Here is a 20,407-nt window from a genome sequence, read left to right on the forward strand (position 1 = left end):
TCTGTCCAGTCCAGCTGAGGAGCTGCTTCCTGGGCATCCTGGAGTCCAGGCAGGGTCAACCCTCCAGATTTGCATAAAACACACTTTTCTTTTTCCTTTTTTTTTCCTGTTTAGTGAATGGGCCCACAAGGTGAAGGCAATCAATATGCTTTAAAGGATCAAATGAGAGGCACAGAGGGTGTCAGTAACCAACAGGGCCTGGTGGCTCTGGAAAGAGCAGGAGAACTATCAGTGAGTCACTGATCTTAGAGACCAATGCAGATCACTCATTACAGAAGCAAGGAACAGCAGAGGCCCACTGCATTTACCAGCTATTCCTCTGACCAATACATGTGCAGTTTCAATGAAGTTTCAAGCCTAGCTCCAACTAGAGTTTTCTAGTGATTTATTTATTTTAAATGCTGCTCATGTTAGGGATTTCAGCACTTTTCTTGTCGACCTATAAAAGACAGCAGAACATTTTATTACTTGGAGACCTCTATGAATATTTGAGCTCCAGCTCAAAACATGTATTAGATTTCTTTGAATAGAGAATATCACACAGAATAACTATATATTTTCAATATTTTCATGCTTAGCATATTTTAGCAGTGGCCAAAACATTATTTTGGTCAAAAATATAAACCACTGCATTATATGAGCTGCTATGAAGAAATTAACTCCATTGCAGTCAGACACAGAGCAAAGTGAAAACATCTGGCTATTAACCAGATGTCTAAAGAGTGCTAAGCTTTGCAAGAAATTCAAAACATAAGACAGTGGTATAAACTTTAAAACTACAGAAATAGCTCAGAAGCATTAAAAAAACAGATAAGTAATTTCAAGTTGGAAAATACATGGATAAAAGGAAAAAAAAACCAACCTGTATGTACTAGATAAAATGTCAAAGACTAAGTGAGAAGAGACTGCAGCCAAAGCTGCTTATGAATTTTCGCCATCTATTTTGAACTGTCTCTGACATGCAGAAGCAGGTATTATATTTCTGGAAGATTCAAAGACCTTCAATAAAATCTAGAACATGGGCAACAGTGCATTGAAGAGAAAAAAAATTACTGATAAAATGATGAGTTCTAAACTGACTCTTAGAGTACAAGAAAGATCTGTCTGTATTTCTAAATACTTACCTGAAAACCTAAGTTTAATAGTAAGCAGGAGTCTGAAAAATCAACCATAACATAAAAGAAACATTAGGAAAAGAACAGAACAGCAAAAAAACACCTCATGCCCGGGTATGAAGCAGGAGGGCTCTGCAGAGGGATCTGGACAGGCTGGATCAATGGACTGAGGCCAATTGTGAGAGGTTCCATAAGGCAAAGTGCCAGGTCCTGCCCTTGGGTCACAACTGCTCCATGCTGTGCTCCAGGCTGGAGGCAGAGAGGCTGGAAAACTGCCTGGCAGAAAAGGACCAGGAGTTGTGGGCCAGAATGTGCCCAGGTGGGCAGGAAGACAAATGGCACCTTGGCACCTTGGCACGTTATTAAAATTAATGTGGCCAGCAGGACCAGGGTAGGGACTGTTCCCCCATACTTAGCACGGCTGAAGTCACACCTCAAATCCTGTGCTCAGTTTTGGGCCTTTCACTATAAGAAGGACACTGAGGGACTGGAGTGGGTCCAGAGAACAACAGAGCTGAGGAAGGGTCTGGAGCACAAGCCTGGTGAGGAGCAGCTGAGGGAGCAGAGGATCCAGAGGACCCTTTCCTCTCTCTACAACTGCCTGACAGGAGGCTGTAGCCAGGTGGGGGTTGGCCTCTTCTCCCAGGTAACAAGAGACAGGATGAGAGGAAATGGCTTCAAGTTGTGCCAGAGGAGGTTTAGATTGGATATTAGGAAAATTTCTTCATTGAAAAGGTGATCAACCATCAGAACAGGCTATGCAAGGAAGCAGTGGACTCAGCATTCTGGGAAGTGTTCACAAGGTCTCAGTATGTGACACTTGGAGACATGGTTCAGTGGTGAACATGGTCATGCTGAGTTAATAGATGGACTCAATGACCTTGGATATCTTTTTCAGACTTAGTGATTCTGTGATTATGCAAAAGGTTATGAGGAATATTACAGAGACTATTATAGAGAACCCTAGGCAGAGAACACACTGCTCTTGCCCATTCCACAGTGTTTTGAGCTACTGATTGTATTCACACACTTTATCTTAGAGGAAAATAATAATGCACATGCTACTTTCATCTACACATTCAGAAACTGAAAAGTTGTCTCAAACCAGCTCATATGGTAAAGCCAGAAGTGAAAAGTTTTCCTCTGATGGGACAGTAATCAGTAGACAGCTGAGGACTGAATTTCACAGATATATTCCAAGGAAGAATTATGTCTTCAGGATAAAACCAGCCCCAACACCTTCACAGTTTGCAGTGAAGATAGAAAGCTTCCAAAAATTGGAACCCCTTATTTTGGTGACCCCAAGTAATTTGTTGCTTGACTGTTTGACTTTGCTTGACCGTTTGGCTTTTACCAGGGAAAAAACAAAAAATGTTTCATCTGCCCAAAACTGAGGCTATTTATGAAGCAGAAAAAGGATAAGCAATTTAGTTTGGAAAATTTGCAGTGTATTTTGTAGAGAAACCAATGGAGATAAGATTTAGGAGCTCTAATGAGCTAACAGGTCAAGAACAGGTAATTTGAGTTTATACTTTGACCTGAGAGTTTATTTTAAAAGGACATTAGAAAAGGCGACATTTCTAAAATAATGCAAATATTAACACTGGGCCTAACATATACAAACAGCAGAGGGCATGGACACTTGGGATGTCAGAGGTGAGACAGCTGGAGTAACTGTCATTTTGTGTAGTTGAAAAATTGTACCACTGATGACAGTAAAATATGACCAGGTACTTTATCAAAGCAAGAGTTTCTCTGCTCCATCAACATATTTTAAGCTTATTTTAATTAAGCTTTGCCACAGAAGTTAAACTCTACATATATGTGAAAGTAAAATAGTCATACTAGTTGAGTATAATCACAACAGACTGTAAAGAGTAACAGAAAACTGGAAAAAACATCAGTGGCAAATTTTGTCTCCAAGCAGAACCCACAATATCATACTGAGCAACTGTAACAAAATCAAAACCTGAATTTTACCATTAACACAAAACTCACATAAAGTTAAGGTAATTTGGAGTAAGTAATTGCTTTGTATGTATGTGACACTGACCTCAGGGAAAAGTTAAACAGGCAGGTAGAGGAGATGATTACTGTACATCCCTTCAACTACTCTATTCTGAATATTCACTGTTGTCTTTTTAAACAGATTGGAGTTCAATGCCTCATGCCAATGAGTGTTTTAGAAACCATTTGGACAATGCCCTTAGCAGCAGCTTTAACTGCTGGTCAGCCCTGAATTGGTCAGGCAGTTGGACAAGATGGTCATTGTAGGTTCCTCACAACTGAAAATAACTCCATTCTGCTCTGTTCTATACTAAAAATTTGAAAGGTTGAATATATCCAAATCAATCTTAAAGCTAAATTTAAACACTGGACTCTCTTGTGCCAAAGACAATCATTCACATAAAGCTTTGTTTGAGTTTGGCATTATTTTTTATACAGTGAAAGAAGCCATCCAGAAAAGCAAACTCTACCAAAAGAAGAGAACAGAACTCAGGTTTCCAAAGACACAGGATAGAAACCCCTGTACAGGCTCATCCTTCCTCACCTATGTGTGATACTCACCTGCAGGGCCTATACCACTTCTCACTGAAAAACTACACTCCACTTTGTGAGAAACAGAACAGTTGCTATGAAAAACAAGCATTTCAGGTAGCTGTAAGACAATCATTACTGTAATAAACACTTTGACCACTTTAAAAGAAGTTTAAATACGTTGTCTAAGTTCAGTTTTGCTTTTTTGTGCTACAAGCAACAGACAACTCCACTCCATTTAAAGGCAGCACTGGGGACCTGGACACTGGTCTCATGGTGGGAACATACCATCCCACAACCTGCTTCAGATGTTTTTGCTGGATGTTTTCTTACCACCATCTCCTTCTTCTTCTCCTTCATTCAGAACAATAATGCAGATGTGTTTAGTCAGCTGCCGTGTGTTGGAGAATTTGCGATTGCATTTCCTGCACTCCAGGCTGCCTGGTGAGACTTCAGAGGGTTCTGGGCCTTCCTCTGTTCCAGCTGGAGTCTCTTTGCTTGGAACTGGGTTATTTTCTGCCACATCTTCATCCACACAAAACTTCTTAGTGGACCCTTTTGGTCTGCCCCTTTTCCTCTTCGCTACGAGAAACTCTAGAAAAGAAAATTAAAGTTAAAAGTAAACTATGATTAAATTCCATGGCTAATTAGCCATCTGATCTTTGAAAAATAGGTGCCTTGAATGAAGTTTGAGGGGAGTTATCCCAAAAGTTTAAAAAAAGGTTAGCATCACACAAACTTATTTCAAGCTGTGGTATTTGCTGGCATTTCTGGCAGCTGCAAAGCAATAACATTTGTGTTATTGAGATCAGCAGATGTCAAAGTGCCACAGTTTTACTTAATTACACTGCAAGCACTTTCTCAGCACATGTATGCTACAAAATTGCTCTACTGTGTTTCAACACTACAAAAGCCTTTTAATTTAAATCATTTTCAAATAAATTATCCAGGCATTGAGATGTAATCAGAGAAAAACCATGTATGTTTAAGAACCAAAATCTCATTGTCTTTTTAATAAAGTGAAAAATTACTCTCTAATATTTTCTGTGGTTCTTGATTGTCAGTACTTTCTAGCCAAAAGCTGGCATAAAAAAATGTTGGTAAGAAATTAATTCCAGAAGTAATGCAAAAAATGTATCCTGAATTAAAATAAGAAGTCATCCACAACCCTTAATAAATACAATATAATTCTACATTTCCATGTTTCTGTAGAGGAAATATTGATGAAATCTATGACATGCAATGCACAGAAATGCATGAAAATTCTATTTCCTGCTTAAGATTTCTCTGATCACTGCTGTTCTGATAAATTGAAATTGACAATGTAGAAGTCTGAAAAACCACAAAAAGAGAGAATATTAAAAAACCCAAACTACAAAAATTTTTCAAGCACAGGTGCTGAAAGACCTTATTGAATCGGTTGATTTAGAGGATATGGAAAAATAAATGACTTAAGGAATCTTAAAGGGAGATGATGTAGGAGAACAGAAGAAGGTAGCATGATGTTATTTGTAACCTAGTCAGCATTTCCCTAAAACATACCAGCAAACAAAAGCCCCCACTCAGAGACCACAGCTTTGAGTTAACCATGTAATTACTATCAGATTAAAAAGAAAGCATTCTGTCTTTTTACAGGAGTGACTGAATAGCTGTCTGCTTAAATAACATAAAAAAACTGCCAAAAAACCTTACTATAAATAGAAAAAAGCAGCTCTTTCCTATAACTTTTTGCAACTCTCCAGCAGAGTCCTGAACTTTCATGCTACTCTAGGAAAATCAGTTTTGTCAACTTCAGCCAAAAAGAAAGGGGTGATTTCAGTGCTCTCAAAACTTCTCTTTGTTGCCATTCATGTTATTTTGATATCCATCTATCACAGCAATCAGTATTTAAGTTGAAGAAATTGACAAACAATTAAAACAAGCCTGACAACAATGATCTTTACATCAACCCATCAAAAGGCCACAGTTTGCTAACTAAGCAATCACAGTTCCAACATGAGGAATGCACATGTGGATGCTGGTCAGGCTACTACAAAATAGTTAAATCCAAGGCTTGGAAGAATGAATGCAACCACCATATTCTCTGTGTATGATATTATTTTCATTCCTTTACAATGCAATCATGAGATTACCCAACAAAAAGAAATTAAGACAAACTAGGTCAAAGAGATGCTTCTCCCTGACTGTTTTAGTGAAAATTTAATGAAAAACAGAACAGCACTTTCACAATAAGACAGAAAATGAAACAAAATCTTGCATGCAAGTAGAAATATGAAAACTGCTCCTTTAGATGGCTGGTGAGAGAACCTCTGCTATGGCTTATAAAATTGCAATTCTAATCACTGTGACCACTAATGGGGTGGCAAATAAACAAAGAATGTGCAAATTTTAGTAATGTTTGTAAATGTGTCCAGCAGTAGGAGAACTTACAGCAGTTCTCAATCATGTAAAAGGTTTGGTGGCAACAGACAGGCAGCAAGAAACACAGGAACAGGAGGGCTCATGTGAGCAACTGAAACATCACCAGAACTTCTGAGGTTTATCACAGTCATTTCTTTTCCTTGCTCCTTGGTATCCTTTTTCCAAAACAGACGTTATCTCAAGCTACTCTGAGTCAACAATACCAGAATTAATTTTTTAATGAGGCACATAACCACAAATTCCAGCTGTCTCTCTACCCAGCATGCCCCCAGTGAGCTCTTCACACTGCAGTATACAAATTCCAGCTCAAACCACATAAGATCAACAGTACACAGTAATTTAATAGCAGAACATTTTCATTCATCTGCCAGTACATAACCAAGTTAATCAAATATTGCTTGTTAGAAAAAAGAACCTATTTAACTGCTAAAAATAAAGCAGTATATTAAATAAATAATAAACCCCCCAACACTTATTTCAAGGATGCTTAGTCATAAATAGAAGTTTTAAATTGGTCATTAAAAAGATTTTGAATTAAGATCCTGTTCCCTCAAGAACAACTTAGTTGTTTCTGGGGATTTTGCACTCATTACAGACTGACTGAAACCAATCTTTATGTTGACTGCTATCGGATGAGCAATGGCAATATCCAGGGAAGACATTCTGTGCTATGCTGTGTAATTATGTACTCAAAGGCATAAAAAAGACACTTCAAAAAGTGAGTAATGAAATAAACCATGTGCTATTTTTATACTGTTCCTTCACAGGAATTGTTCACATAAGCTTGTCCAAATCAATCTATTTAATACAAAAAGTTTTTCAGAAGTCACAAAACGCTTGTGCAAATGTCACTTAAACCTTCTGACCATATTTTAACAGGTTGATACATTACGCAATATGAATCCTTCCTCAAATGTCAGTATAAAAAGCTTACATTTCATCACTTACAACAGCACAACATATTCAGACTCTTCTGCACACAGTGTCACACAAATGCACCCATATAAATCTCATCCCCAGCCTTATTTTATTACAGTTCTGTGTTTGTACCACAGCACCTAAACACCTCTGGTCCCCCAGGTGTGAATGCAGGCTCTGGCTGCATCCTGTGGTCACACAAGGATGAGGCTGATGCACACACCATGGTTCTAAATTACCTTAAAGGCTGCACTCCTTGGAGGAAATGATGATACTCAGACTGTAACTTTCTTTGAGGTTTCATAACAGACAGAGACATGCATCCCATAATCCAGATACAGCCCAAACCAAACAACAAGCCATCAGGTAATAACAGTATGAATAGATGAAACCAGGGCCATTGGTGCTGTCCCACAAATCCTCACCAATCTGACTAAGCAGAAGCAAAAGAAAGCTGAGTTTTGACAAGCACTGTGAAGGAAATGGAGATGATTGTGAAGAATTATAAAAAGTCCTAGGCTAAACTGGAGTATGAATGACTACAACTACCAGGTAAATACCTGTCATTTCCCAAAACAAAGATGGCACATTCCAGTGATGGACAAAATGTGACCTGTGTATAGATGTATAACAGCAACATCTCCCTGGTACCCTTGGTCTCATTTCATAAAAAATTTTAACATCATTGTGCCAAAATATTTAGAACAAATCAACTCTAAATAGATCATGGCTTAATGATGGGAAAGTGGTGTGCCTAAACAAAATTCAGCAGAGAGCACTGTAAATAAAGTAACACTAGAGTAATAAACGCATATGACATGCCTAGCATTCTACTTGTCCCCAGTACTTATAAAATCATTAATTCATTACTCAGGCAGAACAAAGAGCTCCATTAGCAACTCAGCATTCACTCTTCTATACCAATTGTAGGGTAGCTACAGTATTTACCAATAATTGGAAGAGAAATTACACTTTCAAAGGACAAAAAGATGTTCATCTATTAGTCACCAAGTACTAAAAGTTGTAATTTCTAAGACTGTAATTTCTAAGACTGTAATTCACCAATTACATCTCCTTTCAGTGACAATACTGAATTACAACAAAGACTGGTTCATTGACAAATAATTGAATACTACAAAATTTCTAAGTTTTATTTGCTGCAGATTCCATAGCAGGAGGGAATAATTGATGCTTTCAAAGAAGAACTCTTTCCAAATCCTATGTTCAACTGCAGAATACAGTATTTTTTTAAATAGAACACAGAAAATAAATCAATAGGACTTCAGAACCATCTTCTCCAATCAATCTGTCTGATGGGAAAGGAAAAATTCTAAAGAATGTCTAGAATATGACTTGAAAACTGTGGAAAAGTAATTTACCTTGATATTCTTACTGACAGCAGATGCCAGAGTTGGGCTATCTAACCTAAAAAAGGTGGCATCATATGAGCCCGTCAGATATATAAAACTATTCACCAAGAATAGTGAGAAAGGTAAATTATGGATATATAACGTAAGAATGTTATATTTTACACCAGATTTGCAGAGTTGTTTTCTTAAAAACTAATTATGTCTAATTTCTGCTCCTGCAGATCATAATGGTAATTACAAACTATCCTCATAAGTGTACAATGCATGCTGAACACATACAATACACAAAGTGCAGATACTCCTGAAAAAATGCAAAGAGAAGTTTACAGAAGAGCCTTTTTACTAAAATGAGTAAGAATATGTTACAAGGTACCAGTCTCACTGTGCTCAGAAACATATGTAGTGGAGGGATAACAGGAAACAAAGACTGTTGAAAGGAAAATGCATTTTGCATGCCCAAGGAATTAATTCTGTGCTACAAAAATAAAGGTAGAATGACATTTTGAAAACTGATTTGAAATTTATTCATCCTCTTCTGATACACTGGCAATTTTGGGCATTATGTGAAATAATACTCTGGTGAGATTTTTCCTCACCAGACACCTGAGGAGACAGCAGCTCTAGTGAAATACTAAATGACTATTATTAGAAATATCTTCTTACAGTGATGAAGTTAATATAACTACTGAATTACTGCTGGTAAATAAGCAAAGAAACATATACATATGTTAGCAACAAAAAAATTCTTGGAGGTATGATTTTAGAGGGCAGTTGATTCATAAGCACATAGGTTTTAAAATCCAGAAATTATAATGATTGAAAAATCCTGGTAATTGTGTTAAATAAGTGGTTTGACAGCAATATAAATCCATTACTCAGTAAGGGCGTAAAAGAAGATAAAAAGTCTGAATTATTTTGAACCCATTCCTAATATTCCAAAGGATGGAAATTATGATCAGTTAGAAATGGAATGGAATGGAATGGAATGAATGTAACTTCTTCCATTGCACAATAAAATTTTTATGTGTAACTAATTCAACTTCTGATTGCTTTATTTATCAGCATCACTATCAAAACACAGTCATAAATCATAAATTGTGCCACTTCCTTTTTGGAATAGAACTATTAACATTAGCTGAATCACAACCATCAAGTTAGAAAACTCAAAAAGGACACCTAAGCCTCAAGGCACACCTTCACCCATGGTGTTCTGATTGCTGTTCACTGCTGCTAGATCATCTTCCCACTGCTCCCACTACAGAGTTCCAATTAAAGCCGTAGGAAACAAACTTTGCTATAGTTCACATTGAAAATTAATGAACCAATGCCATCATTCCCTAGGACAAGTTGAGTTTATCCACATCTGTCATGTGACCTATTCTGTGCTGAATGAAATGTGAGGTGACAGTTGCACAGTGCTTATTATAAAAACCAACTATTCTATACACAATGCAGAGTCATCACACCACAGGTTTTATTAAAAAAATATGTAACACCGAAAATTACATTTCTCTCAATTTCTGAATGTACCTTCTCCATCTTTGCTTGTGTTTGTGGGTGCTGTTAGAGGCTGGAGAGGAATAATGATGTCATCCACACCGGTCCCTTCTTCTGTGTGTTTCTCGGAGACATGAGACAACAGCTCGGACTTATTTGGTGAAAATAAGTTACAAAGCTTACACATGAAGATGGAATTGATCCCTGAAAAAACAAGTTCAAAAACAAGGAATTAGTGTTTCCAAATATAAGTTTTTTATGTTACCATGAGTTACTGGGATTTTGGCTCAGTCAATATAGTAACTCCAGTTTACTTAAGACACATAACAGGCAGCAATGAGGTGAAATTCTGTTTTATCACTAAATAAACACAGCCATAATACATCCCCAAATTAATTAATTTAAGAAATGGGTAAACTCCTAGATCCTCATAGAGCAAAAAATCCTGCTAGATCCTCATAGAGCAAAAAATTTCTTCTGGCTGAAATCTTAGAAATGTTTTAATATGACACAAAAGGAAGAAGAACAATTTAGGACCTTTTCCCCTTCCAGCCCCAAACATCTTTATAATTTCATATATTTTCAAACACATGGTAAAATTATATGTAAGACATGACATCCTCATCCAGTTCCATGAAAAGTTCCTGTTGATTTAAGAAAAACAAACAAACAAACCAAAAACAAACTAAAAAGCTTCAAAGCAGCAGGAGCAAATGAAGAATGTCATTAAAATGCCCCCTCATCAATGCTTTAAACAAAAATTTGATGTAACTTTTTAGGTAAAGTTTAATTTTTTTTTAATTCACAGGTACTTGAAGTGTGATGTGAAAGCAAAGCATCAAGAAAGTAAATAACAAAAAAGAAGGATTAATATAATCCCAGATTTAAAAAAGACAGAGATTTTAGCCAGAGAAATTCCGAGGACTTCTGTTTTCTAACACTGCAGTCTCTTGGTTTAGTGGTTGATTTTTGAAGAGTCCCTACTCCCTTCAGGTTCCAAAGAAAAAAAAAAACAAAAAACAACCAGGAACCAATTTTAACAGCACACTTGTTCTCCAGCTACATGTATGAAGCTCTGGTCCAGAGACTGGTTTCAATTGCTACTCTCCCTCCCGCTCCCTAAGGAAAATTAGGGACATAAACCCACTGAAACCAAACTGGAACAAGCAGCACTTCTGAGGTACAAGTCAAACCTAAGATCACAGGGTAAGTACAGAAATAAAGTGATAGTTTGTGAATTCTGGGATGAATCTGGGGGTAAGAGAACAGGGAAGATGTATTTTGGGACCTATTTTAAAACAAACCTAAGCAATCCCCTATTGAACCTTATTCTACCTCTTTCATGACACACAAATTACATGGTTCATCCCACTCAAAACAAACCTTAATTTAAGTCTAACAGGTGTTCTGAAAGTTAAGAGCAGCAGAGGTGTCTCTTTTACAGGTATTTGTCCTTGAAACATAACAAAAGCACAGATCAAAACTAACAGGCAGGCTGTGCCTTCATCTTTTCCGCAACATCTCTGACAAAACAACTCCAATACTGCTCCTGTTGCTCAAAATATCCTCTTATTACACACAAGCAGCTATGTAAGTGTATGGCACAATCAATGTGTTCTTAGGAGCTCAGCTGGGCTCCTTCTCAGGCATTCTGCTGTCTTGAGCACAGAGATATTTCTGTTTTGATTGCAGCATGTTGAAATTATTCCTTTGAACTAGTTCTGCCCTAGTTAGCATTATTGTTTTGTTGTTTGTTTTTTTTTTTTTTAAGGGCATGAGGCCTATTATTGACCCAGCAGATAACAACTCTTCTCCTTAAATGTAAACACAAAATAGAGCCTATGAACATTTACCTAAACATTTAACCAATTCAAATTCCATTATTTAGCTGATATTTCTGTTTTGAGGTTTTATTTGTCACTGTTTCTGCTTCCTGACCTGCTGGTTGTTTTCCCTAGGAGTTCAAACCTAGGGTTTTGTCTGTCTCCTCCTTGAACAGCTGCAGTCAGTACTCACACACCACTTTATCTCTCACTCCTCCCAGAGAGGACTTGGGGAAGGGCAGAAGAGCAAGGAGAGTGCCCAGAAGCCTCTGTGGGTGTTTGAAGTGTTTGATTAGCAAGGCCACCCAAAGTCAGGAGTGAAGAGCCCAGGCGGCAGAGCACACTCAGTGTCACTGAAGGTGCAGGAAGCACCAGGAGAACACACAGAAGATGCACAAGCTTTCCTCAGAGGTGAGTTGAAAACCAGAGTAAAGAAATTATTTTAGGAAGAATGACTGGAAAAGAAGGTCAGAGAGCAGAGGATAAACTCTGCTGATCACCAGACTAAGCAAGTATGGAATAACCAAAAATAATTGATTATGTAGTTGCTAATTAGGCAGTGTAGCTATAAAGCAATGAGTTATAGTCAATTAAGTGTAAAAATCAAATAAGGAGTAAGTTAATTAACTATGCATGGAATCAATGACTAATTAGTGAATAATTAATTACGTAGGAAATCAAGTGAGCAATTAATTAGGCAGCAATTAAATATGCAGAGAAAGAAAAGAACAGTAATCAAGTATGCAGGTACATAAACATCAGGAAATTCAGCCAAAACCAATCTGGGACATTCTGTTCACTAAACATGTTTGTGGTAATTCATTATCTTCAGTTTGCCCCTATAAACTGTGCTAAATATACACTGAAATAAATAATACCAATAATTTTCTCCTTAATTGACTAGGTGGAAAATTGAGCTATAACATAAGCAAAGCCTTTTTTTTCTAATTCTTTCAAAATCCTCAGCATATTGCTTAATTAGTAGGGTTTTTTCCTTCACACTGAGCATATCTACAGCTAAGGGAGTTTAACAAATGGATTACGAAAAACAAAGAGCAAGCTGCAGACTAGGAAGCAGATTCCCTGATTCCCAATCCCCTTCACCAAGCATAAACCAGTATCTGTCCTGTTTTGCTTTAAAGTTGGAGTGGAGAACAGAAAAGGGGCAAGAAAGCAGCACTTATATTGGAAAGATCCCTGAAATTAAAAGTACTTAAGGGAATCAAGGAATATATTATTGTCATATGTACTTCTAACCAGTGTATGACAAAACCTAGTGCAAAATCAATTTTACCTAACCAAAAAATTTAATTTTGCATAAAAGAAAGTCTCAGCATTGGGTATTGTTTTATTTTTAATAACTACTTTTACAAGACACACAGGGGAAGGATACAAATCTGTATTTATGTACCCTAAATCACTCTAATGGATCCAAAACTTTTCACCTTTCTTTTCAAAGCTGGCAAGAGTTAACAACTTCTCTAAGTGTCTTTAAAGTTCTGGAGCTGTTAAAAGGAATTAGAACTCCACAATTAAATTTTAAAAAACTAAGTCACTGGGTATTTGTTGGCCTGTATAAAAAAGTTGATAGGATCAATAATTATGCATCTGGTCAACCTTCCTAAAATATGCAGCAATTAAGTTCAGAATATGAATAATTTATTTTTTTCTAAACTTACTACAGAGCTGAAACAAACTCTGTTGCCTCATCACCATCAAATTCTTAACAGGGACTTTCTGCAATTAAAAATCTTATTATTCAGACTAGATCTTGTGGGGCTTTTGGTTTTGTTTTTCCTCTTTCTGTTGTTTCTGTACAGATATCAAGTACAATAAAAAGTGGAAGAAAGTGGGCACAGCTATTCCAAACAAATTATTTGTTTTGTAAAAGAACTTTTCCCACATAAATGTTGAGCATGTAAGATATTGAAGTGTCTAAGAACAATAAACAAAACTTTTTCTGTTTAGGTAGAAGTAATGAAATGTGAGATAGCAGTTAATATAAAGCAGCATGTAAAAAGCCAATGACTTTTGTTTAAGACACGCAACACTATTTCTTAGTAATAAAACATTTCAACTGAACATAAAAGAATGGGTAAATACAGGAGAAGAAATTATGATATCCTGTACTACTGTCAAATACTTTAAAAATATTTTACTTATCAGATCTCACTCTTCTGAGCATGTTAGAGGCCTTTCATTTTCAAAGCCATTTCAAACATCCAAAATTTTCACAAACATGTTACAGTGTATTTCTGATTTTTATTGCTTTATCTCCAGGACACTTGTTTGTTTGTTTCATGGTTTTTTGTAGGTTGGTTTTTTTTTTTTTTTTTTTGCTGTTGTTGTTGTTTTACTTAAAATATACTTTCTAGATCACATCATATTTTAATCATTATTTTCATAAAGATGCTGGTATGAACTAATTTTACTTCTTAAAGAAAAAAATTATATAAATCAATGCTGGTTTCTGGCTATTTTCTCTATTTTGATTCATCAAGAAATCAATATCCAGTATTACAGCATATCTCCGAATCAAAAGCATTATCCTAGGTAAATGTTAAAGAAAAAAGAAGTACATAAAGTCTACAAAACAAACTATTTGCTACCATTAGAACAGCAGCACCACATGAACCCTGTGCTCAAAACTAACAAATCAACCATACTGGAAGTGGCAGCTGGAGAATCAAAAGCTATTTTAGGGCTTCTTTAATCCGAATTTCGGCAATTCTAAACAGTAAGCAACAGTTTCTTAATTCACCAGCACAAAATGACTGGTGAGACAAAGCCAGCCATGCAGAAAGCATTCAATGAAAGAAGAGGAGCCGCTGACCATGACTGTTCGTGCTCTCAGCTGCTAACTAAAATCAGGGCAATTTAATTATCATTAGTTCAGTGCCACAAACTTTAACTTTAAGGAAGACTGCTACAGCAATGTCAGTACAGGATGCATTCCTGCAAACACTAAAAAATGATGGCTAAAATCAATCCTATTTAATATGGTTTTAGGAAAACCCAGTCATTTACATTCACCATATTTCCTAGCCAGGCTGTAAATGAAATGAAACAATAACCTACATCTGTAGAGGCTCTGGGACACTGCATACAAGACTAAATTACACTGAAGTTTGTGAATGTTGATGACTAAGAAATTATATATTTTAAAATCTCTACCTTTCCTGTGAGGGTGGTGAGGCACTGGCACAGGTTGCCCAGAGGAGCTGTGGATGCCTCATCCCTGGAAGTGCTCAAGGCCAGGCTGGATGGGGCCCTGAGCAATCTGGGATAGTGGAAGGTGGCCCTGGCCATGGCAGGGTGGTGGACTTGAGTGATGTTTAAGGCCCCTTCCAACCCAAACCATTCTGTAATTCTATTATCTATATAATACAAATATACTAGGACTGAAAACCAAAAGCACACTGTTAAGGAGCCTGGGGTATGAATTCAACACGGTGCCATTGTGAGCAGAACTAAGCTGGCAGCTCTGTATCTAAGTAAGAGAAAATTACAAGTTGAGAAATAAAAATGGAGGAGCATCAGGTGTACCCAAGCAAAACTTTAAGGAAGGATGAAAATGGTTTTAAATTAAGACTGAAGGGTAAGGTAAGAAGTGTAAAAGACTACAAAGATGAAGGTGATTCACTTTGCAGCAGTAAAAATCAGAGACTACTAAAAAATGAAGGACAACATAGAAATTAGTATGTTTTTTACAGCAAACCTACATACTAGGTTTGTTTTTGTAGTTGCTTTTAAAAAAACAAACATAACCACTACTACAGTAATGCAAGAAGAATAATAAAATGGCAGAGTTGGCATCCTCGCTGTAAACAAGGATTACTGACATTCATGCACTCAAAAAAGTTTCTGATACCCACTGTTGTAATGCCAGTGGGTTATTACCACTACCAAAATATTGAGGACAAAGTAGGATGCATTATTTTTTAAAAAAGGCCTTTTAGAAGCAGCTTAGGGTCAAATCTGATTAACAGGCTATTTTAACAAGTAGCAAACTTCCTGAGGAATTCAAATATAGTGCACAGAAAAGTACAGTGTAAGGACTACACATAAGCAACAACCTTGACCACAGAGGTACCAATGACTGTGGCACAGTGGAGGGGATAAAAGAGGTTACAAAGCCAGAAACTACATTGTAGGCTTTAATTAGCCTCATGCAGAGTGGTTAAATGTCAGGTCAGGACAGGATGCCACGATTAAACCTTTAGACACCATTAATGACTGTTTCACCCAGCAAGCAGACAGGGAAACCACCTGAGGAGAAACAGTTCTTGACTTTGAAAAGGGTCCTGTGTTTTACTTCTGATAAAGTGACAATATTTGAGAGTTACTCTATAACCATGATTAAAGTACTACTCAAAAGCCCTCTTAAAAGAGTGATAAAGAACCAAATGTTTATGCTTCACTTCAACAATGCAAACTACATAAAGATAAAAAGCATCTTTAACAAAACAAACCACAAAAAGGACTAAAAAGTTCCAAGACAAGTTAAATCCTTGAAAGCAGCATGAAGACTATTTAAAAGCATCATATTTGATGCTAATCATCAAAAAAGGTTTTAGAAATGGAAAGGAAAATCTAGCACAGCTAAATAGCAGTGAAATGAACTTTCAGTAGAAGAAAACATCTTCATGGAAGTTTCATAAAATGAGGAAAGCAAAATAAGATTTTAATTGTGTCCAATTTAAGGTAAAAAAACAGTGAGGCAGGTCATTAAGGGTAATTTTAGCAACTTAAAACATAAAAAGCAGAATGCAGCGACATTTTAAAAACATCTCAACAGTAACAGGCCTGCCTAAGAGCATGTGCAATAAAAAGCAATCTGTATGGGAAAAAGACCCTTCAAAGAAGGTGAGCCCATAGCAAAATAATTTTTTTCCATTTGCTGTCATTTTATAATGGTTTGGAGAGGTTTTCTGGGAAAGATCACTCAATTATAGCAAACACTTTAAAGACAGCCTCAGAACAAGGCTAGGAACTGCACTCCTCAGAAACAAAACCTTAGAGCTAAAACAGACAGACCTATAAAAGAGATGGTCCTATAATACAAAGACCTATTAAAAAATAGAGAAGATCCATACTGGGCTTACAACTGTGGATATTGTCCCTCCACTGAAATAATAATAATCATAATCATCATCCTTAAAAGGTACAGAAATAAGGAAAATCAACAACACAGCATGGTTCCATAAATGAGCAGTTAAATAAATGTTTTATTTTTTTGGGGGGGGGCTGGAAGGATGTAACTGAAGACCAGAGAAAAGGCAAAGTGTAAGATTAAGAAAAAACAGGTGTCATGAAGGACGTGACCCTCTGAAACAACTGCCTGCCTTGCTGATCTCTCCCTGCTGCTGCAGCTCCAAGGGGGGCACACATCCACTCGGTGTCCAGAATTCTTAGAAGTCAACCAGGAAGCACCAAGTTGACAGAGACTGGCTGGGGCTCAGCAAAGTCTGTAAGGTCTAAGTCCATATTCTGGACAAGCATCACTGTGTGCCTGCCCCATTCTTACTCTTCTCTATTTAAACATCCATTGTGTGCTGTTAGGCACATGAAATGTCAGGAGTGAAACAAAATTAAGATTCAAATCATCCAATACTTTCTGACATTGTATTTTGCACATCACAATAAGAACACTGCATGAGGTACACTTTAATGTAGCTCAGTTTTTCCAGCACTCAAAGAGCCTCCTTCCCCTGTCTGGGGTCCCAGAGCTGGGCTCAGCGTTGCAGGAGGCTCTCGCCAGGGCAGAATCCCCTCCCTCACCTGCTCTGGGTGCAGCCCAGGACATGTTTGGTTTCTGGGCTGCCACAGCACATGGTCCAGCCTCTCACCCACCAGCACCCCAAGGCCTCCTCAGGGCTGCTCCAGTCCCTTCCCTGCCCAGTCTGGGTTTGTGCTTGGGATTGCCCCAACTCAGGTGCAGGACCTGGAGCTTGGCCTTGCTGAGCTCCCCAGGTTTCACCCAGGCCCGCTCTCACCTAAACCAAACACATTGTATTTAACCAGGCTGATACTGTATTTGTGAAAAGTTTCACTGATGATGGCAAATAAAGGCGCGTGTATTTTTCTGCATTACACACCCCATCTTCACAAATGCTCCTGGAAAAAAGTTAAATGAAGTTCTTTAAAAGAAGATAACTGTCTCCACATATTTCTGTTGGTTAAAATATATAAAATTCATAACTTGGATATAACATGGATTTAATAGGATATTCAAATAACTAGGAAATTATTTTCAGTTTAGAATAGTCACTTTATCAAACATAGAAACAGGATAGCTTTCCATCATTAAGGGGGAAAAAAAGCCATAGTAGATATGTTTATAGCAAGACATTTTTATTTTCATGTTCTAAGATCTCCCTCATGTGGCTAAACACAACACTGCTTAAGGTTCCACTGAAATACACAAATGCACAATATCAAAATGTGTAAGGTGCACTACCAGACACCAAAACCACCCAGAACCCCTCAAAGCAGAAGCACAAACTGTGTGATCAGTCATCAACTTCAGGATGCAATGAATGAAACACTCTGAATCAGGTTTTTGGAAGCAGCCATAATGGAAATGCACCTGAGGTCAGATACACCTCAGCAGAAGCAAAATCAAAGATACTGAACACTCGTGACAGTTCTGGGTTCAACCACACTCAGAACACTTTTTATTAAGCCAAATGTCCTTGAATAAATATGAATTTATTAGTAGCACTAGTAGTAAGAGAATTATTTCTCATTGAAAGGTGAATCCCAGGATATAAAACAGTCCTGAAATGTTTTAACAATAGTCCATAATTAACACAGCACCTGTTAGCTATTCTGCTACTCAGTCATCCTCCTGATAGTGCAATTCTCCTTGGAATAAAATCCTGTTCCACAGAACCACAGAATAGATGGGGTTGGAAGGGACCTCTGGAGATCATCTAGTGCAACCCTCCCACCAAAGCTGGATCACCTGGAACAGGTGACACAGGAATGCATCCGGGTGGGTGTTAAATGTCTCCAGAAAAGGAGACTCCACAACCTCCCTGCACAACTGTTCCAGTGCCATCCTCAACATAATGAGGTTCTTTTCATGTTGCAGTTGAACTTTCTGAGTTTTAGAGTATGGCTGTTACCCCTTAGTGGTGGTTTGAGTTGTAAACTATCCAACAAGATTTCGTGGGACAGGTAGAAATAACTCAGGATTCTAAAAATTAAGACATCAACTTGTGGAATGACAACCAGAAGCCAAAACTGAGTATACAGGGTAATTAACAGGCATTAAACTATTGCAACATCACTTCACAAACTTGTACTGCAACAGCACATGGGGATTGTGAAAGGCAGAAAGCACAAACACAGCACTTCTGGGGCTGTCCCTCTGAGTAACTTTGGTCACTGCTCCAATGAAAACCAGGACCGTGCAAGGCACACCAAGGCTGAGATTACAGAGCAGTGGAAACATCTTTAACACATCTTAAACATTTGCCTTCTGCAGCTCACTGTGGGGACCTTGAGCTGTTAAAACTATTTAGAGCGGCTGCCAGAGGAGATCAGGAGTGTTTCAAACCCAGGTGAGCACAGAATCAGAGCATGCAAAGGGGTTGGAACAGACCTTAAAGACCATCTAGTCCCAACCTCCCTGCCATGGCCAAGGTTGCTCAATGCTTTATCCAGCCTGGCTTTGAACGCCGCCAGGCTTGGGGCAGCCACAGCTTTCCTGGTCACCCTGTTGCAGTGTCTCACTACCCTCACAGTAAAGAATTCCTTCCTAATATGCAGACTAAAACTCCCCTTTCATTTCGTACCCATTACTCCCTGTCCTATCACTACAGTTTCTGAGGAAGAGCCCCTCTCCGGCTCCCCTGCAGCCCCCTCACACCCCGGGAGCTTGCTGTGGGGTCTCCACGCTTCCATTCGGGAGCAGCAGCGGCTCCAGGGCTCCTTCCCAGCTGCTCCCGACTCGCTGCGAAGCGGCGGCCTCAGGACGGGCAGCCGGGACACAGCAGCCCTCCCAGGCTCGGGCTGCGCGAGCTTCTGGAGCCCCCCACAGCTCCCCAGGCCGCCGTGCAGCGCGGGGCGATGGACGCTGGGCCGGCCGCCACCGGGGGAACTACTTGTCGTGCGGAAGGATCGTGTCACGGAACTTCCGGAACTACTTCTCCCCGCCCGCCGCGTGGGGATCCGTGCGCGCTCCCCCGCCTGCCCGGCCCGGCCCCGCTCACCTGCAGCCGCCGCCTCCATCGCCGCGGGGACTCAGCGGGACAGCCCGCCGGGGGCCGAGCGCGGCCCGCTTGGAAAACAGAGCGAGGGAAAAGGGAAGAAAAAAAAAAAACCAACACCGTAAATCGGCTCCCCGTGCGGCGCCTTATGGCGAATCTGCCGCAGCCGACACGGCAGTGGCGGCTCGGCTCGGCTCCGCGGGGCGGGGCGGCGCCTGCGCAGTGGCGGCCGCGCGGGGCCGTGTCCCCTGAGGCGCCGCCCGCGGGCTGAGGGAGCGCCGGGAGGAGGATCAGGGGCGAGGGGACGCCGTGACAGGGACACCGGGACAGGAGACACCCCGGACAGCCGCGACACCCCGCCCTCAGCTCCCCGTGCCCCTCGCTCGCCGCCCGCCCCAAGACCCCCGGAGGCCGGGGCTGCGCAGCTCAGGCTGACACAGCCTCGGGATGCCAAAGGCGTTTTAATTCACCAGCTGTGGGTAAAATGTGCTTTAATGAGCCTGGTACTT

General features: G+C 39.1%; 1 protein-coding gene across 1 annotated transcript in view; it reads right to left on the bottom strand.

Moving 5' to 3' along the window:
• ZFAT (zinc finger and AT-hook domain containing) overlaps window positions 1–20,085 on the bottom strand; it is a 77,002-nt gene extending 56,917 nt beyond the window's left edge. Inside the window, exons 1-3 of the mRNA XM_030971913.1 lie at window positions 19,902–20,085; window positions 9,893–10,063; window positions 3,987–4,247 (exon numbers count right to left, since the gene is read on the bottom strand). Of these exons, the coding sequence (XP_030827773.1) occupies window positions 3,987–4,247; window positions 9,893–10,063; window positions 19,902–19,920 (451 nt within the window). The 5' untranslated portion in view covers window positions 19,921–20,085. The remainder of the gene's footprint in view (window positions 1–3,986; window positions 4,248–9,892; window positions 10,064–19,901) is intronic.
• Window positions 20,086–20,407: the final 322 nt, after the last annotated feature.

The sequence above is a fragment of the Camarhynchus parvulus genome, chromosome 2 (genome assembly GCF_901933205.1).
Source record: "Camarhynchus parvulus chromosome 2, STF_HiC, whole genome shotgun sequence".
Classification (NCBI taxonomy): Eukaryota; Metazoa; Chordata; class Aves; order Passeriformes; family Thraupidae; genus Camarhynchus; species Camarhynchus parvulus.